The following is a 22,729-nucleotide window of genomic DNA, read 5'->3' as shown; positions in this document are numbered from 1 at the left end:
CACTGACAGCATGGATCCTGGTTGGGATTCTTCCTCTCTCTGTGCCCCTCCCCTGCTTGCAATCTCTCTCTCTCTCTCTCTCTCTCTCTCTCTCTCTATCAAAATAAATAAGTAAATAACACTTAAAAAATTTTTTTAGGTAAGACTTTGGAACATCATATATTTCCACGCATGTGCATGCGTGCACATACACATGCGTGCGCACACACACACATACACACACACTCGTGATGGTTAATTCCTGATAATTTGTAACTGGGAGGAGGGCAGGGAAATCTTAGCCATGGTATTTGATATGGTGTATGTGAACAAATTATAGGTGTCCCTTAATTTCCAAATTTAGAAACCAGGGATTCAGATGTATTTTTTGATATAGGGCTGTCTGAGAGAGACTGATTATCAAAATTCTTACCTTTTACTATTTAAAACTCAGGAACCTGACTAGTTCTAAATAATACTTTACTGTGCTTTACCATCTGAATTCACCATCCAAACTTGGAATCAAGATGATTATTCTCTGATAACTTCTTCCTCTCTCTCTCTCTCCTTTTTCGTTCAGATCCATTTCACTGGGCTTGGCTTCCTCAAGCAAAAGTTCCTTTTTCTGAAGAAATAAGAAACTTGATTCTACCATATATTTCCGACATGAACTTTGTGCAAGATTTATGTGAAGATCTTCATGAACTTTTTAAGGTAAATAAATTTTTCGTCTTAATTCTTGCGGAAAACGAAATAAATCTCAAACGAGATTTTCTTAATAGAGCTAATTTGCAGTTTACTGCTTCTGGTGTAGAGCCTGACTTAGAAAGGAATTAACAGCTTTACTTTACAGGAGCATAAATTTGTGAAGTTACACTGGTTATGAGTGTTCTTTGAAGTAAGACTCTATTACAATCTGACAAGTTGTTTTCTTCAAAAGTTGAATTTTTACAAAAGTACTCCATAAATTGTAATAAATATTTGGTGAGCTGCTGTAGTTTAATTCTCTCAAAAACACCTAAACCCATTGGCTGGGAGGTCATTTTAAATCCTTTTGGGACCAGGTGGATTATAAATAAACTATTCTTGTCATTCTAGAGACATACAAAAATACTTCAAGTAAAAATACTCTTTACATGTTATTTTATCTATTAGGAAAGCTCTGGAATGGCCTTATGTGCTAAGTTGAAGAGTTCCTTTGTTTTCAAATATTTGTTTAAAACTTCTTGATTTTTGGAATTATAATAATGTAGGTTTTTTTCCTCCTTTCCCATAAAGACTGACAGAAGATTTAACAAAGCTACTTTTGAAAGTCAGATGTCTGTTATGAGGGGTCAGGTAAGTTACCTTTTTATGACCTTGTTCATTAAGAAGACAGTTTGTCTTTGAAACAGTAGTAGTTAACCCTTCTCTCCATTGTGACCCAAAGATGCAATTCTTTTATGCTGAACCAAAATAGCTCGTATGATTAAAAATGAAGTTGATTTCAATAGCATCTTTCCTGTCTTGTTCTAAATTAGGCATTTTTGACCTTGTTGTATATTGTTTAGTTAACCAGTTTCACTCTCCTGTGAATTCTTTGTCTTCATTTTGATAACTATTTTCCTGAGTGTTACTGTATTTTTCCTCCTCAAGTCCACTTGCTTGGATGTTTCAGTGCCGAGTTCTGTTGCCTTTTGATTATTTCTCTCATAGAATGTGTTTGGCCTTTGCTGGCGCAGTCAGTAAATCGCCATATCACCAAAGTTGAACACTGAGTGAGGCAAAAAAGTACTAATAGTAACTCAGTCTTGTCACTCCGTCTTTCTTTAATTAGAGGTACAAGGCGTTAGGTCTGCTGGTGTGGGTGTGCAGGCTGGCTGGTCTACGGATAAACGTCTAGTTCTTCCACTCTACTGATAGTACTTAGATTCCAGAAGGAAAACTTGAAATGAAACTAAATTATTGTGAATAATTTTATAGTGTTAAGTATAATGAACAGACAAGTTACTGTAAACATTGTCTTTTAGTGACTCACTAATTAACTTTTTCTTCCTAAAATACACATTTAATTTCAGGTAACTATTTGCTGCATACCTGTGGCAAAAAAGACCAGTCTAGTTTTTGTACTGAGGATTACATTATATAACTTTAACAAATAGATATGATTGAGTTAAATAATCATTCATACACCAAATATTTATTGACAGAACTAGTACCAGAAAGTGATTGAAATAGAACTGTGAGCAAGACCCAGTTCCTCCTGTCGTGGAACATTTGCTGTGATGAGGAGGCCAGGGGTCAGGGAAAAGGATGGATTATTCGCTCGTACACCTCTCTCTGCTCTCTGTTATCTGCATTTATGCAGTGCTTTGCTGGAATCGTAAGTTTTCAATAGTAAGTGAAGTGGCTGGAGAAGAAGGCTAGAGCCAGATCTTGGAAGCCTTAAGTGCCAGAATATAGATTCCACGTGGAAGGGATCGGAGCAGTGAGAGATTACCATTCGAAAGGGTTGTGATAAAACTAATTTCTGGGGGAAAAAAAATACACAAAAAACTGATTTCCAGAGAGGAGACCTTCTTTTGTGAATAACTGAATTAGGCTAAATTCTGTTTGTATGTGCATTTTGGGGTGGAATTTATACCTCAACCAGAAGTGTCTCTAACCCAGCAAAGATTAAGAACCACTAGGGAAGGTGAAGCTGGACAGTCAGGTGCAGATTTGCTCAGCAGGTGAGGAGGCCAGAGCCAGGGGGCCTTGCAGGGAGCCGAGTTAGGTGACTCAGGCAGGCATGAAGGGCTTAGGTGGCCCATGATTATAATTATGTCGAAGAGTGTCACCATCCCAAACTATAGTTGAGCTACATTTTCTGGCATAGATAATTATGCCCTAAGATGACCATTTTGCTTAAAACAAAGTGATGTATAAATATTCTCCATCTTCTGGAATTCTCTTATCTGTAAAGATTTATCTTGGGAATTTTTTTTAATTTATTTATTTTGAGAGAGAGCAAGCAGGAGCGGGAAGGAGCAGAGAGATGGGGGGGGAGGAGGGTAGAGAGAGAATTCCAAGCAGGCGCCATGCTCCTTGATGAGCTGGATGTGGGGCTTGATTGTGAGATCATGACCTGAGCCAAAATCAAGAGTCAGACGCTTAACCAACCGAGCCACTCAGGCTCCCCTCTCAGGAATTTTGTTTTTCAGGGAAAAGCTCTAAATAATTGAATAAGCTTTTGTTGTAAATTAAAGCTAGTACATGAGGAATTTAAATACAAATTTTATTTATTTATTTATTTATTTATTTATTTTAACGTTTATTTATTTTTGAGACAGAGAGAGACAGAGCATGAACGGGGGAGGGTCAGAGAGAGGGAGACACAGAATCTGAAACAGGCTCCAGGCTCTGAGCTGTCAGCCCAGAGCCCGACGTGGGGCTCGAACTCACGGACCGCGAGATCATGACCTGAGCCGAAGTCGGCCGCTCAACCGACTGAGCCACCCAGGCGCCCCTTAAATACAAATTTTAAAATGCTTGTCTGAAAAGATAGGGGACATTCCAGTTCTGAGATCTGTCACAAAGATATACCAGAGGCTGTCTGCTCTTTTAGGTTTATTTGTTCATATCCTATCTCATTCACAAAGGAGTTAAGGTATTCTACAAATGCATGTAATAAAATTTAAAAATGACAAGATCAAGTTCTGGAGAAAAAAAATAAAATGATGCCTTGGTTATATGTTTTAATTTGATTTTTTTAAATTGTTTTTAAGTTTATTTATTTTAGAGAGAGCGAGAGTGAGCAGGGGAGAGGCAGAGGTGGGGACGGATAGAGGATCTGAAGTGGGCTCTGTGCTGACAGCAGAGAGCCCTATGTGGGGCTCAAACTCATAAACCGTGAGATCATGACCTGACCTGAAATCAGATGCTTAACCAGCTGAGCCACCCAGGTTCCCCATTTTTGTTTAGTTTGGTTTTGGTTTGGTTTTTGTCTTTCTGATAGCCAGAAAGAATAAGGTACCCTAACCATGCATGATTATGTAGCTTTCTGGTTTTAACTGTTTTTCTTTAAAAAAGCTGATCTGAAAAATCAGGTTTTATTTTATGTTCTAAAGTAAATCAGTGCTTTGAAACAGAAGTTTAACAAACAAAAACAAATAACAGTAACCTATATTCCGAGCAACAAAATCATTTTTCAGCCAGTTCCTTAACTAAGTCAAAATACTTGTGTTATTTCTACTGTTTATAATTTTCCTTAAATCCCTCTGCCCTCCAGTTTTGCCAGTTAACTCCAGACTTGTGCTTTGGTACAGCCAAGTCTTTTGCCCTAGTTTACAGTAAGTGTTTAGTCTTACACACATTATCAGTGACGTGTTCTAATTCTTCTCAGAAAGATTTGGACTGAAACTAAGAGCTAGTATGAAGTCATTTTTTTAAAAACAGTCTGGAACTAGTAATGTTTATTAAAGTTAAAGATTTCAAATGTTACGTTAAATAGCAGTAGGTCATGATCAGGTTCAATAAGATTGTTCATTTTATTTTATTTTTTATGTTTCAAGTTTTTATCTAAATTCTAACTAGTTAACATACAGTGTAATATTAGTTTCAAGAGTAGAATTTAGCGATTCATCACTTACATATGATACCCGGTGCTCATCACAAGTGTCCTCCTTGATGCCCATCACCCATCTAGCCCATCCCCTCACCCACTTCCCCTCCAGCAACCCTCGGTTTGTTCTGTAGTTAAGAGTCTAAGGCCGTTCATTTTGTGTTCTGCCTATGCCTGTTGGGAACACTGGACCTCAGAAAATACTTACTTACGTGAAATAATTTTACATGTGGTCTGAGAAAGTGGCAGAAATAATAAATAAAGCTGTCTTATGAATACACAGTGAACTTCTATTCAGTGACTTATAAACCGGAAGCTCATTTGCAGATTCAGTAACAATTGATGTTAAAGGCAATGAAAGTAACACTTTAGTACCTCTTGAGTACTTTACCCTTTAGATACTTTGATGTTTGGTGTCATTTATTCTTATAGCAGCTCTACACAGTTATCTGCATTTTACGTGGAGGAAACTTGGCTCAAGAGGGTTAAGATGTTGAATCTATGAAATGAGGGGGTCTCAGTCTGCATTTAGGCATTGCCTCTGCCTGAGACCCTTATCATCACTTCTCTGCATTTAATGATCTTCTAAATGGTATCCTGGCCTCTTTTCCTGTCTTTCACATTCAACCGGAACCATGTCTCTGAAAGCAAATCTGACCATGTCTCCTGTGACTTACAACTTCCATGATTTGTCACTGTACAGGCTCCAGTACCAGTCAACAAGACCTTTGGTAGTCTGCCTCTGTCCTGTACACCTGCCCTGGCACTCGTCACTCATGGCTTCCTCTAAGCCTGGTCACTCTTAACTCTTACGCCCTCCCATTTCTCGTCTCCCAGTGGTGCCCTTGTGTGTGTTGTTGCCACTCCTCAGGTGCCTTTTCCTCTTCATCTGGAGGACGGTTTTCCTTCAAGCTCCAGTTCTGTCTTTCTAGACTCTTCCTGCCACTCAGAGTTCCGTTTTCTGCAGCACTCCCTGGAAATACACATACTGATGTCCATTTTACTCAAAAATTTGATGTGAAAACAATATATTGGGAATATTACTATTAAAAAATAGCTTAAAATCAACCATAAAGCGATTATGGGTGGTTTTAGATAGTACAGTAATTCTTATACCCACTAACATTTGAGGACCAGTGAGATAGGCTAAAGGAGAGCAAAGTCTATATGCAGAAGTCTGAGAGTTTATACCATCCGCCCTCGGCCTAACCATCACATCACTACCGAGTTCTCAAACGCGGCATAGATGGAGACTTCTGAAGTGTTTCTTCTTTGCCTACAATGCTTAACCTCTTTCTAAAAATAGTCTTCTCTAATTTAAACATACAATAATTGGGGCGCCTGGGTGGCTCAGTCGGTTAAGCATCTGACTTCGGCTCAGGTCATGACCTCATGGTCTGTGGGTTCGAGCCCCACGTCAGACTCTGTGCTGACAGCTCAGAGCCTGGAGCCTGCTACAGATTCTGCCCCTCTTTCTCTCTCTGCCCCTCCTCCACTCGTGCGCGCGTGCGTGCTCTCTCTCTCTCTCTCTCTCTCTCTCTCAAAAGTAAATAAACATTAAAAAATTTTTAAACATACAATAATAGATTTGTTTATCCCTTGAGAAATGAAAAAATGGGTGATATGTAGTGGAGGGGTTCAGATTTTAAGTCAGGGCCTAGGTCCACTGTTGTTAAAGTGTTTACAAATTTTTATTCCAGTTATTTGTTCATATGGCTTTTTGTTTCTAGAAAGTGTAATTTAGAGGGCTGTCATGAGTTTTTTCCTCCTATTCAGTCTTTTCTCCTCCCCAACATAGTGCATGCTCAGTAGATGTTTCTTTAGTAAATAAATGCAAGATTATCAAGTGTCTTAACAATTTTCAAAGAAACATTAATATTTAGGATAGTTCTTAGGCTTGAATAATATTTGCTATTATATATTTGAAAATTGTTAATCTTGTAGAATGACTCTCATTTTGTTTATACCATTCTGTTTTCTAGATTCTCTACAACAATCATGTCTTTATTTTTTAACTGTTTTTTAATGTTTATTTATTTTTGAGAGAGAGACAGAGACAGAGACAGAGCATGAGGGGGGAGGAGCAGAGAGAGAGGGAGACACAGAATCCGAAGCAGGCTCCAGGCTCTGAGCTGTAAGCACCGAGCCTGACGCAGGGCTCGAACTCAAACCGTGACGTGAGTGGAAGTTGGATGCTTAACCAACTGAGCCACCCAGGCGCCCCAACAACCATGTCTTTAGAGTCAGGAAAATATTAGGTGTTACTTAAATTTGTGTTTAGACTAACAATTTTAGAATAGAATTTTTAAAACCAGAAGAGGAAACTAACCAGAACATTTCGTTCCTTAGCCATGCTGGTGCCCCCATTTATTTTTGTGATAAGAACAGTATTTATAAATGTGAATTTCATAAATTCTTTGTGTCTTGTTATCCAGCCTGGAAATTTTAAGGGAAGAACTTAAAAGGGAATCTAAAACATAAATACATTGAGTAGCTACTATAGCTAGTAAAGATTTATTTCCCTGAGGTATTAAATACTTCAGATTTTCCAGGATCTAAAGCATCCAGTTTATACTGTTCAAAGTAATGTGAATTTTATTTATTAGTATGGCTTTATGTTGAAACTTTTATGCTTATCACTATTAAATAATGTTTATAAGAACCACTAAAATGCATACTATCTGTATATTATTAGATATTTTCAAATACTTGAAGAAGACATCTTTATTTCTAAAGTACATAACAAAGGGAGTTTTTTTTTTTTTACCTGATATGCAGGGGGGAAAAAGAAACTGAATTATTATCTGAACAGAGTAGAATAGGCTGTAAGCTATGTGTTGAGTTTCACACCCTTATTTATGTGCTCAAGTAGCAATTCTAAGAGTATGTTTAAACATGTAATGTAATATATTTTACTCTTTCTAGTTTTATTTTTTCTATTTAAGAGTGAACTCTTAAATGAAACTTTATTTTAAATGGGTACCTTCCCAAATTCTCTAACCCAATGCCTGTGTCATGCTTTCCCATGGCACTTGTACCCTGTGATACATGTTGTAATTTACTTATTCATGCTTATTGACTCCTCTCCCTGCTAAAATGTAAGTTCTGTGAAAATGGGGGTTTTGTTTTGTTTTTTTCTACTGTTATAGCCCCAGCACTTAGAACAGAGCCTAGCACGTAGTAGGCATGCAACAAATTTTTTTGTTGAATAAGTGGATAATGGTTTTTTTTTTTAATTTTTATTTAAATTCCAGTAAGCATATAGTGTAATGTTAGTGTCAGGTGTACAATTTAGTGACTCAACACTTAGGTACAACACCCAGTGCTCATCACAATAAATGCATCCTTAATCCCCATCTCCTATTTCAACCATCCCTCTGCCCGCCTCCCTTCTGGTAACCATCAGCTTGTTCTCTGTGGTTAAGAGCCTGTTTCTTGGTTTGCCTCTCTCTTTTTCCCCTGTGATCGTTTGTTTTGTTTCTTAAATTCCACATATGAGTGCAATCATACGGTATTTGTCTTTCTCTGACTGACTTATTTTGCTTAGCATAACACTCTTTAGTCCATCCACCTTGCTGCAAATGGCTAGATTTCATTCTTTCTTATGGCCGAGTGACATTCCATTGTATATATGTGCTACATCTTCCTAATCCATTCATCAGTCGATGGACACTTGAGCTCCTTCCAAACACTGTTGGTGGGAATGCAAACTGGTGCGGCCACTCTGGAGAACAGGATGGAGGTGCTGCAGAAAGTTAAAAATAGAACTACCGTACGATTCGGCCATTGCACTGCAATCAGCAAATGCAAAAATACTGATTCAAAGGGATACACGTATCCTGATGTTTACAGCAGCATTGTCTACAATAGCCAAATTATGGAAAATCAGACTCTTTAGACCAGAATCTGTCTAGCTTCTATGTCAAATGGAGTATGTGGAACCATTCACTTTATTCAGTCTTCTGATTGCTTCTGGACATCAGTACATTCTAGAATATTTTAAAGTTACTAATTGGCAAGAGTTATTTAATGCTAATTTCGTACGCTCGTGTGTGTCTATTTTTGTGTCTGTATAGTATGTATTTGTAGCAGTTACTCCTTGTCATCTCTGTTGGGCAGAAGTGGATGACATAAAGATTGTAGTTATGAATAAATGGTTAAAATAGCCATTATTCAGTGAACTGAATGAAGGTTTTTATCTTATTTGAACTGGTGAAAATCTCTCTTTTTTCCACAGATCTTAAATCTTACTCAGGCATTGAAAGATGGGAAGAGCCCTGTCCAGTTGGTACAAATGCCTTGTGTGATTGTGGAACGCAGTCAAGGTAGAAATCAGGGCCGCATTGTCCACCTCAGCAGTTCATTCACCCAGACCGTCCACTGCAGGAAGCCATTTTTCTCTTCCTGGTAGCAGATGTAAGCATAAGAGAAAAAAACATTTGGCATTATTATGTTGTTAGAACATTACCGCAGGGCGAATCTGCTGTTAAGATCTCCAGTTGCCAAAACCTCAAATAATGTAAGTCTTTAAAAGGTTATCTTTTGAATGTAATCAAAAGTTTACAGTTTTTCTGTCCAAATATTAAATTTCTGTTTCAGGGAAGAAGTGGTATATCTCCTAAATTGTATTTTTGTAGAAAAATTGTATTTTATGTTGTTTTGTTAGTTTAAAAGGTAATTTCATGGTTTACACATTCTGAAATGACTGTAATTACTTTAGAATTCCAAGTAGAAACATAAGGTATTTGTTGACTTTGAATAACTTTTTATATTCTTTATAAACACTGAGAAGGATGTTGTCTTCACTCTTCTTACATTATAAAAGGCCTTCAAGGGTGAAACTGCTCTTGTGAACTTCAGTAGAGTGGTTAATAGAAAATCTGGTAAGAATAATGTTGCCTTAATTTAAAAAGCCGCTATTTTAGAACTTGAGTAATTGCCCCTAAAGTGACCATTGTTAGGGAATGGAAAATTATATCTTGGTTAAGTAACAGGTGACCATTTTATTTTCTGTGCTTCAGAATATTTTTGGTCAATTATTTTGTTAAAGTAAGGGGAAAAATCTAAAGATACTCTCCCTTTTTAGAAAATGGAGGCACTCAGCTGAGACTGGAGAGGAATAATATGAAATTAAAGTAGATCGCCAATATTTTGAAATTCCACCATAGCACTAAAAGTCCCTTTTGTTTCTTCCATGGAATCAATTACGTAGTCAATTAGTACTTTAGATTACTGATCTTAGTCTGTGTAGTGCTTCAGTTAGTATTAACTTCACCGAAAAGTAAACCATACCTCAAAGTGCATATTGGATTGCATTTTGGGGTCCTAAGGCATAAGTCCTTAAAAATAACAGTAGTTATTATAGTATTGTAGGGTATTGAGGTTACCGATGCTGATATAATTACGGTCAACTGTAGAATATCAGCCCTTGCTAAAGGGGAACATGACAGAGATAACCATAACGTCATTTAGATTTGATTTTGAAAATCAGTATGTCTGACATGCTAGGATTTTGTAGCACCGTGAACTCCCGGATGATGTAACTTGAGACGAGCCCAGTATGAAGATGTGATTCTGAAGAACCAGAAGCTTCATCCTCTTCTTCGGGCCCCAAACAAGGAACACCACCACTCAAACTAAACTGGCAGTTTGTGCTCTGGGCCTTTTTTTTTTTTTTTTTTTTTTTTTTTTTAGCTTTCTGTCTTGTGATTTTCTTTTTTTTTTTTACTTAAGTATTTTCGTGTAAAAGGTGTTTCCTGAGGGTTCGATTAGGACGGAAGACAGATGTGCAGACCCCCCCTTCCCTCACCTCCCTGTCTTGGGCTCCATGGGTGTGGCAAGTGAGAACACCGCTGCCTTAAGGAAAGTTCACTGGACACCTGTGTTCTCCTACCTCCAACCCTGGCCTTCCGTGATCGTAACGCTGAGATCATGGGAAATTGACTGGAAATTCAAAACTCAACTACTATCTTGAGATAAATACTAGTAATTCAAATGTGCCTTTTGAAGATGTGTTCTTAAATAAGTTGTTATGATGTGGATACTGCTTTCATAAAACGGTTTTTTCAGTATTTTGAGAATTGCTATATTAATTTTTATAATGGGAAAACTTAGTAAATTCCTACTGTTTTATATCCTGAATTTGTTAAAATAGTGTGCAGATATTTTTAAATGGCCTGACCAGGCTAGAAGAGTAAAGCTGAAATATTTAAGATGTGATCATAAGTCAGAATACATTGGTTATATTTTGTAAATTTTCATGAACTTGACTTATTTAAATATTGTGTTAATTTTTTGAATGAGTATATTTATAGTGTCAAGCTTGGTAGACTAAAGGTAATAAAAATCATTGTCTTAAGGTCACTGTTCTTCTGAAGTATGTATATTGGATATTTAGGATGTTTGTGAACACATTTATGTGTATAAGTGATGCTAAACCAACATCCCCCTTGTGTATTAGTGGTATAGTTTAATTCTTTAAAATTCCAAAAGCCATGTGTAACTGGAACCTTCATATGGAGACGATTTAATTTTGTTTAATCATATACTTTCTTATTCTCCCCCAAATTTGCCAGCAATTGGAGGCTGTGGAAAACCAGCGGAAGGTTTTTTGCAGACGTAAAAACAATCAGAATCACAAAGTTTTTTTTTATTTAAAGTTTTGTACTGATGGAATTAAAACCTTATTAAAAACAGATGGTGAGTGTTCTTTGATCACATGACATCTGAAATTCTTTTACAGATGCATAAAGAGATAGGCAGGGTCTTAATGTTTTATAGTCTGTCTTTTCTCCCAGGGTTACTTGGCCAACGGTGCAGAGTTGTGGCAAAGATTCTTATGTTGCTCTACCTTTCCAAGCCTCTGTTGTGGTTAGTTTAGGGCCGTGTGGCTGAGTGCTGAGATGTTGGGATAAGTGATAATATGCGACTTCTGAAAATGGCAATAAAACTCCCTGTCTTCACACGCAGTGGTCATGATTGACCACTCTCTTCTCTTCCCGTTTGGATATAAACAAGGAATTTGCCAACTGGAAGCGGCCAGGGCATGTCCATCACCACTCGGAAAACTACCAGGAGAGCCCATCCACTGAGCTGTGCTGTTACGTGAGCAGGAGAGAAGTGCTTGTAAAGTTTGGAATTTATGTGTTATTGTAGCATAGTCTGCCCTATCCTGGGCATTAAAATATAAATAGAAAAATGCAAATCATTTTAAATTAAAAAATCAGTTTTTTTTTTAATTTTTTTTTTCCAACGTTTATTTTTGGGACAGAGAGAGACAGAGCATGAACGGGGGAGGGGCAGAGAGAGAGGGAGACACAGAATTGGAAACAGGCTCCAGGCTCTGAGCCATCAGCCCAGAGCCTGACGCGGGGCTCGAACTCACGGACCGCGAGATCGTGACCTGGCTGAAGTTGGACGCTTAACCGACTGCGCCACCCAGGCGCCCCAAAAAATCAGTTTTAAGAACCACAGTGGTAGCGACAGCAGATCGTTTTTTAATCTCCCCGAACCCCCAGGAGCTATCCTATAGCAAAAGAAAAACACAGTGACATCATCTTCCCGAAAATTAGGTGGTAAAGTAACCCTGTGAATCCCAGAATCTGAGCAGTTGGAGCTAACACCATCAGTAGCCGTGCGATGACGTGGGAACAACAGCTTTGGAGGAACAAGCAGAAGCAACCTAAGGGGGACTCGCGATGTGGCCATCCCCACTGGTGGCTCCAAAACCACAATGGAAGCAGAGAGGGCCGTTCAGCATTTGGTGGTTGGCAGCTAGTAGAAGGAGCCTGCAGAGAAAAGTATGAGGGTGCTGGGGCCACGTGGGCTTCGAGTCATCAGAAGTAGCTCTTACCCCTTAGTGGGCCTGTCCTGGGGGAGGTGGTTGGTATAGAGCACTGACAAGGGAATGATGGATGGAAGAGGGGACCAAACAGGACCGAATTCAGAGAGCACTAACAGCACACACAAAGCCACTGCCTAGTAACTGCAGCGGACAGAACCCTAGGACCCCCAAACTAGGAAACTGTCCTGGCACCCCTCACCTCCTACACAGAAATCGAAAAATGTAGGGAAATCCATCTCAATTTACACATAACCACATCCTACTATCCTCAGAAAACAGGATAACAACCTGTATCATACACCCGCAGAAAACGAAGATGTCCAATAATGTTTACAAAGCAGCAAGAAACCGTGATCTAATATTCTTTAAAAAGTAACAGAAGAAAGAAATTCAAGAAATGATAGAAGCTAAGGAAGAACAATCAAACATCAACATTGGAAAAGCTCAGATTCGATAGGCAAGCAACAGGAGGAAAGAAAACGAGAGCCGACAGCTCAGAGCAAATACTAGAGTTAAAAATACACTTCAGAAATAAACTGGAAGGAATATAAAACAAAGAGACAACATATCCGTAAAAACCCTACAGCAAACATCATACTGTTGGAAAGTCTCAAATATCTGTATTAGTGTTCTGTTGCCACTGTAATAAATTACCACAAACTTCAGTGACTCAAAAACAACACAGATCGGTTATCCTACAGTTCTGCAGGTTAGGAGTCTGATACAGGTTTCACTGTGCTAAAATCACCGTGTTGTGATACTGACTCCTCCTTCTCCCTCTTGCATCTTTAAGGAATCTTGCGATTAGACTGGGTCCACCCAGGTAATTTAGGTTTTCTCCCCACTTTAAGGCCCGTCGATACACAACCTTAATTCCATCTGCAACGTTAACCCCCCTTGGCCGTGTAACACGTCTGCAAGTTTTGGAGAGCCAAGACATGGGCATCTTTGGGGGCTATTCTGCCTTCTGTACCTTCCCTCTGAGATTGGTTATGTGACAAGGATGCCTGCTTTCACTATTCTCGCTCCATATTGCACTGGTAAGCCTAGGAAAGAGGCAAAAGGTATTTATATCAGAAAGTAAATAAGACTGTCATTATTTACTCAGTGACATTATGCATTAGAAAATTCAATAGCATGTACAGGGAGCTATTAGAACCAGTATTGCAAGGTTTATGCACCAGCAACATAGTTTAAAAAAGAAAATGTAAAAAAGATATCATTTACAACAGCAGCAAAATTTCAGATTCCTAGGCATAAGTCCAACCAAAGATGTGCAAGATCTCTACACCAAACTCTAGGGGAGTATTGAGAAAAATGAAAGATTTAAGTAAATGGTGGTCTATACCATGGTGAGGTATTGATAATATGAAGATGTCAGTGCTCCCAAATTTACCTATGGATTCAACACAATCACAATCCAGATCCCATCTGAATTTTTTGTAAAACTCAACAAGCTAATTCTAAAATGTATGTAGAAATGTATTGGCCAAAACTTCTGGACAAATAGAACAAAGTTGGAAGACTTACACTACCTGATCTCCAAACTATAAAGGTACAGCACTCAAGACAGTGATAACTGGTGTAAAGATAGACATATAGATCAATGTAACAGAACAGAGAATCCAGAAATAAACCTTATACATATGGTAAGCTGATTTTTAACCAAAGTGCCAAGGCATTTCAAAGAAACAGATAGTCTTTTCAACAAATGGTGCCAGTAACTAGACACACGTGCACATGCACACACACACACAAAAGTGAATCTTCACCTTCACCCCATATGTAGACCTAAAGAAAAGAGCTAAAACCTGTGGAAGAAAACTGGAGAAAACGTTAGTGAACCCCGCATTTGTAAAGATTTCTTAAAGCAGAAACGACACAACACACACACACACACACACACACACACACACAAAATTGAGAAATTGCTCTTCAAAAAACTTGTACTCTTTAAAACATGCTTAAGAAAATGAAATTTCTGGCCACAAATTGGGAGAAAACATTTGGCAAAAGTATCTGATAAAGGAACTGTATCCAGAATTCCAGAATACATAAAGAGATTACACAACTCAAGAATAAGAAGTCACCCAATTAGGAAGTGAACGAAAGATTTAAGGAGACACTTCACCAACGAAGATCTATGAATGGCCAATGAGCACATGAAAAGGTGGTCAGCATTACCATTAGGGAAATGCAAATAAAAACCTTGAGTAAAGTTAAACATCTACCTATCATGCCACGCAGCCTTTGTCCTTACAACAGAAACGAAAGCAAACCGCCACATAGAAATGTTCATAGCAGGCTTTTTTTGTAATGCCCCAAACTGCAAATAACTTAAATTCACCAAAGGGTGAATGGATAAGCAGAAAATCTCCATCCAACAAAAGGAACGTCCTACTGCTACACACAGCACTATGGATGAATTTCAAAATCACAGCACTAAACTGAAAGAAGCGAGAAACAAAGAAAGCATACTGTATGATTCCATTTATATAAAATTTTCTAAAATGAAAATTAGTCTACTGTTAAAACAGTCCAGTGCTTCCTTGGGAGTCGAGGCAGAGGGAGAGATGGATTGCATGGGAGCACGGGGAAACAGGATGATCGTTCTGATTGCACAGGTTAATATGCTCATCAAAGATCATCGGATGGCACCGCTCGTTGTGTGTAACTTATTCTTCATAAAACAATAAACAATGAATAAAGGTTTCAGATCTATCATATCTGGGAAAAATTAAAAGCCCAACCATTGGCAAAATCATTTGGGAGAGCAATAGCTAGTAAAATTGCAGACGCAAGCACTCTGTGGTAGGACTTGCATGCAAGGTTGGTCTAGGCTGTAGTGTTTAGAATTCCGAAACCCTGCTAACAACCTAAGTATCTGTCAGCAGGAAAATGGAGAAGTCAACAGCGGCACACCCATACAGTGGAAAACGACAGAGCAGTGGAAATAATTCACCTGTAACTACATGGATCAAAATGCGCACATAAACCTCAAGACCATGTTGAGGGAAAGAAGTAAAGTTGCAAGAAAAGTATGTACAGGCATCATTTATGTAAAATACAAAGCAGTGCCATATGCTGCTTTTTGACACATGCATATATATAAGTACAAAAAAGTGTGGACAGGAACGGCCTCCAGCTTCAGAATAGTTGTGAGGGGTAGGAGGATATGGAAGCAGATCTAAAGGGCACCAAGCACACTTGAAATGTAAAATTTATTTCTTAATGATCTGAAGCAAATACAGGCTGTCCACATTTGTTAAAATCTGAGTGGTGCATCAGTGGTTGGATGTATATATATTGTGTGTGTATATATATATATATATATATGAGTGTGTGTGTATATATGTATACACACATATATACATATATGTATATATGTGTGTATACATATATGTATATACATATATAGATATATATGTACGTGTGTATGTGTATACACATATATGTATATATGTATGTGTGTATATATGTATACATACCTATATATACACATATGTATATGTGTGTATACATGTGTGTATATATATGTATGTGTGTATATATTTAATTCTCTGCTATTTTCTGTATGTTTCAATTATCTCATTTTTAAAAATAAGCTTTTATGGGAGCATATTTATATGAATGCTCTGTTTGCCAGCCTTTATTAGCGTACAATGGCTACCATGACAAAATACCACAGACTGAGTGACTTAACCAGCAGAAATTTATTTTCTCACAGTTCTGGGAGCTGGGAGACCAAGATAAAGGTGCTGGCAGGATTGGTTTCTGGTGAGGTATGTCTCTCGTTTACAGAAAGCCACCTTCTCACCATGTCCTCACATGGCCTTTTCTCTGTGCACTCACCCTGGTGTTTCTTCTTCTTCTAAGGACAGGCAGCCCTATTCGTTGAGGTTCACCCATATGACCTCATTAAGCCTTACTTGCCTCTTTAAAGTCTCTGTTTCCAAATATAGTCACACTGGGGGGTTAGAACTTCTGAATATGAATTTGGGAGGGACACAGTTCAGTACCTACCACCACCCAAAGTAAAAAACTTGCAAGCATCTACATCTGCATTGGTTCCTCGTAATGTGGTCAGGATCAGCATCCATCGCAGCCATTTCTGCGTCGTCATATGCCTAATGGAAGACTAAGGTCATCGTGAATATTTTCTGAAGCGACGTCTGAAAGCGCTTCTTAATAAGTGTAGAATTTTTCAACGGGATTTATAATTATTTTTTTATTTTTTTTAAATATTTACTTATTTTTGAAAAAGAGAGAGCATGAGCAGGGAAGGGGCAGAGAAGGAGACACAGAATCTGAAGCAGGCTCCAGGTTCCAAGGTGTCAGCACAAAGCCCAATGCGGGGCTCGAACCCATGAGCTGGGGGATCATGACCGGGGCCAAAGTCAGACACTCAACTGACTGAGCCACTCTGCTCCCCCGTTAGTAATTATTTTTGACTGTGGAGATAAAGTTCTTGCTTACTGCTGGGCTCATGGTTCTGTTCTACATAGTTGTGAACCAGAACAACTCATTTCTCAATTGTGGCAAATACATGAATTTCTTTAGCTCTTTTTAATTTCCTAAAACCCTAACTCCTAGATGCATAACGGTTTGTATGATAAATATAAATCATTCAGTGAATTCAACAGACATTTGTTGGGTACTCAGTATGTCAAATTCTCTCAAAGATAGTAGGAAGACAAAAATTAGTAAAATACATTTTCAACTGTTTCAATTGGATTCGCTCTTCAAGTACTGCTCAGAGCGGGAAAGAAAACCTGAAAACGAGAATAGGGCTAAAATAAAATATTTTCGAGGGAATAATATCCTAATCTTTGTGTGTCTTACCTCTGTCCTTTTCTGCATTTGCTCCTTAGACTTGCATACAAGGGAGAGAAAAGAAATGCTTTGTAGATTAAATGCTTGACTGCCTTTGATTTGAGCTTCTCAATGAATTTTTTATTTATAAAAGAGGCATGTTTTCAATGTCTAGATTTCTCTTGGATTGTGGAGGGTGTGGCTTTCATTCCACCACTTGAGATATTTAATCTGTTTTTTTTGGAGGTGGAGAGTAGATAGTCTTCAAAGATGGCAGTCGTTAGTTCCTTCCCACTTTGTAAGCGTGTGTTATTCCACCCATCAGGAAGTGCAGACTGCCTCTCCTTTTCAATCTGAGCTGGTCTGGCAATTTGCTTGGAACATCAGAATGTAGTGAAAGTGAAGCTATGCCAATTTGGGGCTTTGTCTTTAAGAACCTAGGAGCCTTCCCTCTCCCCCCGGAAGTTACTCACATAAATCGTCCAACTCCCCAGAGTCCACCACGCTATGAGGAAGACCATGCTAGTGATGTGGAGAGACCATATTGAAGGAGAGAGTAAGGTCATTCTGTTTACCACAACATCATCTCTGTGAAGAAAATCAACAGAAGTGTCTCTTATCTATTATATTGACAGTAGTCAAATATCTTCGATTATTTGCCAAATACATATTTTATAGCTAGATTTCCTTGAGTTGGGATCCAATCAAGTTTTATTCATTACATCCGTCTGTTCCATCTTCCAATCTAGAACAGTTCCTTCATTTTCCCCATGATGGTTACTTTTGGAATTTCCTCCATATTCTGAATTTGTCTAATTATTTCTTCTTAGTCTCCAGCTTGATCTTCTATCCCTTATATTTTCTATGAACTGGAAGTGAGATCTGAAAGCTTGACTAAGTTCGGGCTAAACATTTTTGACAAGAATATTTCAGAGATGATCCTGCACACTTCATACTGCATTTACATCGAGAGTTACATATGGGAATCCAAGCTGGTGCAGCCACTCTGGAAAACAGTATAGAGTTTCCTCAAAAAACTAAAAATAGAACTATCCTACGACCCAGCAATTATACTACTAGGCATTTATCCATGGGATACAGGTGTGCTGTTTCAAAGGGACATATGCACCCCCATGTTTATAACAGCACTATCAACAATAGCCAAAGTATGGAAAGAGCCCAAATGTCCACTGATGGATGAATGGATAAAGAAGATGTGGTATATATATTCAAAGGAGTATTACTCGGCAATCAAAAAGAATGAAATCTTGCCATTTGCAACTACGTGGATGGAACTGGAGGGTATTATGCTAAGTGAAATTAGCCAGAGAAAGACAATAATCATATGACTTCACTCATATGAGGACTTAAAGAGACAAAACAGATGAACATAAGGGAAGGGAAACAAAAATAATATAAAAACAGGGAGGAGGACAGAACAGAAGAGACTCATAAATATGGAGAACAAACTGAGGGTTACTGAAGGGGTTGTGGGAGGGGGGATAGGCTAAGTGGGTAAGGGGCACTAAGGAATCTATTCCTGAAATCATTGTTGCACTATATGCTAACTAATTTGGATGTAAATTTTTTAAAAAATTAAAAATAAAAGAGTTACTAAAAGATATTTCATTTTCATTGAAGAATTCATCATGGTAGGGGAGGAAGTCCCAAAGGAGCCAGAGAGCTGTGGCAGTAGGAACTCTGTTCACAAATTGAAAAATATACTTGTCTACGTAGAGGGTAGTTAGATGTCCCTCACCATTTCTTGGAAAACTTAATTCTTGTCCCATCTTCTTTATCAGCTCTATTTTTCTTAGCTCTATTTTTTAAAAAAATTTTTTTTCAACGTTTATTTATTTTTGGGACAGAGAGATACAGAGCATGAATGGGCGAAGGGCAGAGAGAGAGGGAGACACAGAATCGGAAACAGGCTCCAGGCTCTGAGCCATCAGCCCAGAGCCCGACGCGGAGCTCGAACTCACGGACTGCGAGATCGTGACCTGGCTGAAGTCGGACGCTTAACCGACTGTGCCACCCAGGCGCCCCTCTTAGCTCTATTTTTGGATAATGATGATGGTGATGATGATGAGGGGTGATGAGCTGGGTTTCATCACAAGTAAATGTACTAGTTGGTCACAATATTAAAAGAATATTGTCATGAAGGATACTAGTTAAGCCTAAAATCTCGAGAATAAAATTCATAACTTACAACAAAGCTGTATTTCAATTCTACGAGCTTTCATTCTTTGCTGTGAGCTATTTTGCTATTATTCAGTGCTTTTCATATGAAGATCCCTAAATATTAAGTGGGCTCGTGGATCAAACAGTGAAAGATGTGTAACAAAAATGAATTATTTTTTAAGCAAACTGTGTTATTAATCAGCATCATTTTATTCAGTAAGTTTTAACCTGTTTCAGACTCCATGTAAAGAGTTCTTTGAGAAAATAAATCCTGAAGCTTAAAGATTTTTATTCAAACACCAAGTAATGCAATAGATTTGACTTTTGTCATTTCAAAATACTGTAAACTTACTTATGTTCTAATGTTGCTTATCTTAAATAAATGGAAAGCGTGCCACAATTCTCTTTTGACTAAGAATTTTGAATTGGAATAGACTGATACTTTAGTCCTGGTTCTGCCCCTTATCAGCTCTGTGTCGTTGGACAGATCTTGCAAACCAGCTTTCTCTCCATATGTAAAATATACAAGCTAATGATAACTTCAGAGGTTTCTAACAAGAACAAATAAGATATATTATGTGAAAAGTGTGGTACCAATTCTGGTGGTTATAGATTGGGTTTCTATCTGAGCAATTGTCTGTATTTTTTTTTTATTAAATATATGGGTTTTTTTTATTTTAGAGAGAGAACATGAGCAGGGGAAAGGGCCAGAGGGAGAGCAAGAGCGAGAGCGAGAGTGAGAGCGAGAGAGCGAGAGAGAGAGCGAGAGAGAGAGAGAGAGAGAGAGAGAGAGGAATCTCAAGCAGGCTCCACACATAGTGACATAGGGCTTGATCCCATGAGCCTCAGATTATGACCTGAGTTGAAATCAAGAGTCGAATGTTCAACGACCTGAGCCATCCAGGAGCTCCTGTCTGTGTGTATTAATGACATTTTTGGACTTTTGGTTTTAGATGAGGAGATAAGGCTGCATGCACGTTTACGGGTTTGGATTATTACATAAAGAGAGTATGTGCACATGCAAATTTCTGGATTTGACAACATCTTGCCTGGAGCATGGTGACAGATTTGGAATCAAAAGACTATCTTAAAGTTCTCTGTTGTGTGGCATATGGGGTTGACAGGGGATTGAGAGGAAAAGGCACCTGAGGTCACTGGGTAAAAGAGAGATTTATCCAAATCTGATCCTCTGGGAAACGAAGTGACATTTCAAAAGGTGTTTGTTCAGAATCCTGACACCCAGCTCCAGCCAGGGAAATGTGAACCTGGCAGAGCAGAGATGGCTGGTGCCTGTGCTTGTGGGTTTTTTTTTTCTTTTTTTTTTTAGTCCTTGAAAGCATGTGAAGTCAAAAAGAAGCTGCTAATCTACTCTGTATACAGAGATGTGTTAATTTTTCTTTCGACTCCAAGAACCCTGGCTGTTCTGCTTACAAAATTCCCACCTGACAGTTCAGTTCTTCTGAAACTATTGAGGCTCACAGAAATAGCAGAACAATCAGGTGGCCTTGCCTTTCCCAAGAGTCAGAGAGTTGTATAAACATTTAGGGCTGATCCCAGGGCTGCAGAGGAACTGCTTTAACCAGCTTCAGAGACGTTTCTGCCTGAATGCCTGTCAGGACAAATAAGACTGCCTTTTATCTCAGTGTGGCTTGGGGACCAATCCAGGAAGCTATTCTACCCTTCAAGTGTTTGTTTTAACGTGAGCTACTTAAAGGTAATCGGGAACTGCATTTAAACCAAGGTGCTGGTTTAAACCAGGGTCACCACTGCCCCAGCCTAGTTTCTAAGCAAGCAAACACCCAGCCTCACTTGCTATCCAATGCTGTGTGTGAGGAGTTGGAAATGCCTGATTCCCTGAATCTCTAGCTTGAATGCTGTTTATTTGCCTGGACAGCATCCCCCTTAATATGTTTTGAGGGCAAATATTACGGTCTTTAAGTTTTGAGAGTCTTCGGCTCAGGGCAATTTGTCAGTGTTGATGCAGAAAGTTGGCATATTTTGTGGAAGAATGCAGTCGAAAAAGCCTTCGACTCTGACTGAAGAGGTTGAAAGGTAGCAGAATGTGCCACTCCCAAATACAGCACTTGGGCATAAGGATGATTTTGAGCTGAAGGTAATTGAGAAAAAGCAGATATAAGAAAAGCCCTTTGCCTTCCCCCTATATTTGCCTAAAAGCAGGACATAATATGTAAAGATGCCCCCCCCCCACCACCACACACACCCCTACAAGGACAGAGGTTAATCACTGCAGAAAATTCTAGGTCCTTCTTTACCACCAGTTTCCCCATATCCTTGCCTTCCCACGGTTTGGTGCCCCTGGAAACTCAGTCCTTTCCTTTGTCTTGTCATGTCTCTAAAAACATTTTTGTCAAGATGCTGTACAAGCCCAAGTTTTAATCACTCCTTTGAGATACTGATCTCTAAGCTCCAGGGTGTGTGTGTGTGTGTGTGTGTGTGTGTGTGTGTGTCTCGTGAACTGGATGCGGGTGTTAATGAACTTCTGCTGGTTTTTTTTCTCCTGCTAATTTGTCTTTTGTTAGTCTAATTTATGGGGCCTCAGCCAGAAAACCCAAGATGGTTAGGGGAAAAGACTTTTTTCCTTCTCTTCAAGGTCAACTAGATTCTAGTGGAGGTTCTATTCATCATTTGGGGAAGTTATTTGAGTTTCCCGTGTGCATATGTGTGTGTGTTAACTTATTTAACAGCACTGATGAGGTTTTGGGGTGATGGTGGGGTTTGGAGCTGATGGCCAAGAAACAATTCTTGAAGATGTCTTTCGTGCACAAAGGTGATTTTTTAAAGCATGGGGACAAGACCCGAGGGCAGAAAGAGCTGCACTGGGGCTGTGAAGAGTGGCTCGTTATATACTATGGGGCTGGGGGAGGGAAAGTCAAAAGGGAAGTTTCCAAAGCGATTTTCATATGCTAAAGACTCACAGATGATTGGAGGCCAAGATACTGTGGAACTAAGGTTGTTTTTCCCTCTAGCAAAGCATTGACATTAAGACAGTAGGGAGTTCCTGGAGAAATGTTTCACTCTGCCAGCCTCAAGTATCTGTCAATGGGCTGCAGGTTTTAAGGAAATTTAATTTAATCTGCCATTTCCTTCTTGTCTTTGTTCCCCCACATCACTGTGGAGGGGAGGGTGATGCTGAGGCTCCAGGAAACTCAGTCTATGAGTTTCTGGAGGTTAGGCTATTGATAAGATCGCCTTTTTCTTGTAATTTCACACACAGGAGACCCATGTCCTGTATGACTGTGATCTCTATCAGTTAACCATTTGTTTTCTGTCCTTTCCTGGTTTTGAGTAGGCGGGAGTGTCCAAGGACTACC

General features: G+C 38.9%; 1 protein-coding gene across 4 annotated transcripts in view; it reads left to right on the top strand.

Annotated features, from left to right (window-relative positions):
• Positions 1 to 11,256, top strand: part of PI4K2B (phosphatidylinositol 4-kinase type 2 beta) — a 31,102-nt gene extending 19,846 nt beyond the window's left edge. For 3 of the 4 annotated variants that reach the window (XM_047856053.1, XM_047856055.1, XM_047856054.1), the window contains exons 8-10: positions 560 to 693; positions 1,258 to 1,317; positions 8,799 to 11,256. In XM_047856053.1, the coding sequence (XP_047712009.1) occupies positions 560 to 693; positions 1,258 to 1,317; positions 8,799 to 8,972 (368 nt within the window). In that variant the 3' untranslated portion in view covers positions 8,973 to 11,256. The remainder of the gene's footprint in view (positions 1 to 559; positions 694 to 1,257; positions 1,318 to 8,798) is intronic. The other variant, XR_007151568.1, reaches the window with a different exon arrangement.
• The last annotated feature ends 11,473 nt before the right edge of the window (positions 11,257 to 22,729 follow it).

The sequence above is a fragment of the Prionailurus viverrinus genome, chromosome B1, assembly GCF_022837055.1.
Source record: "Prionailurus viverrinus isolate Anna chromosome B1, UM_Priviv_1.0, whole genome shotgun sequence".
Classification (NCBI taxonomy): domain Eukaryota; kingdom Metazoa; phylum Chordata; class Mammalia; order Carnivora; family Felidae; genus Prionailurus; species Prionailurus viverrinus.
The sequence above is the reverse complement of the archived record's forward strand: the minus strand, read 5'-3'. Positions and strand labels throughout refer to the sequence as shown.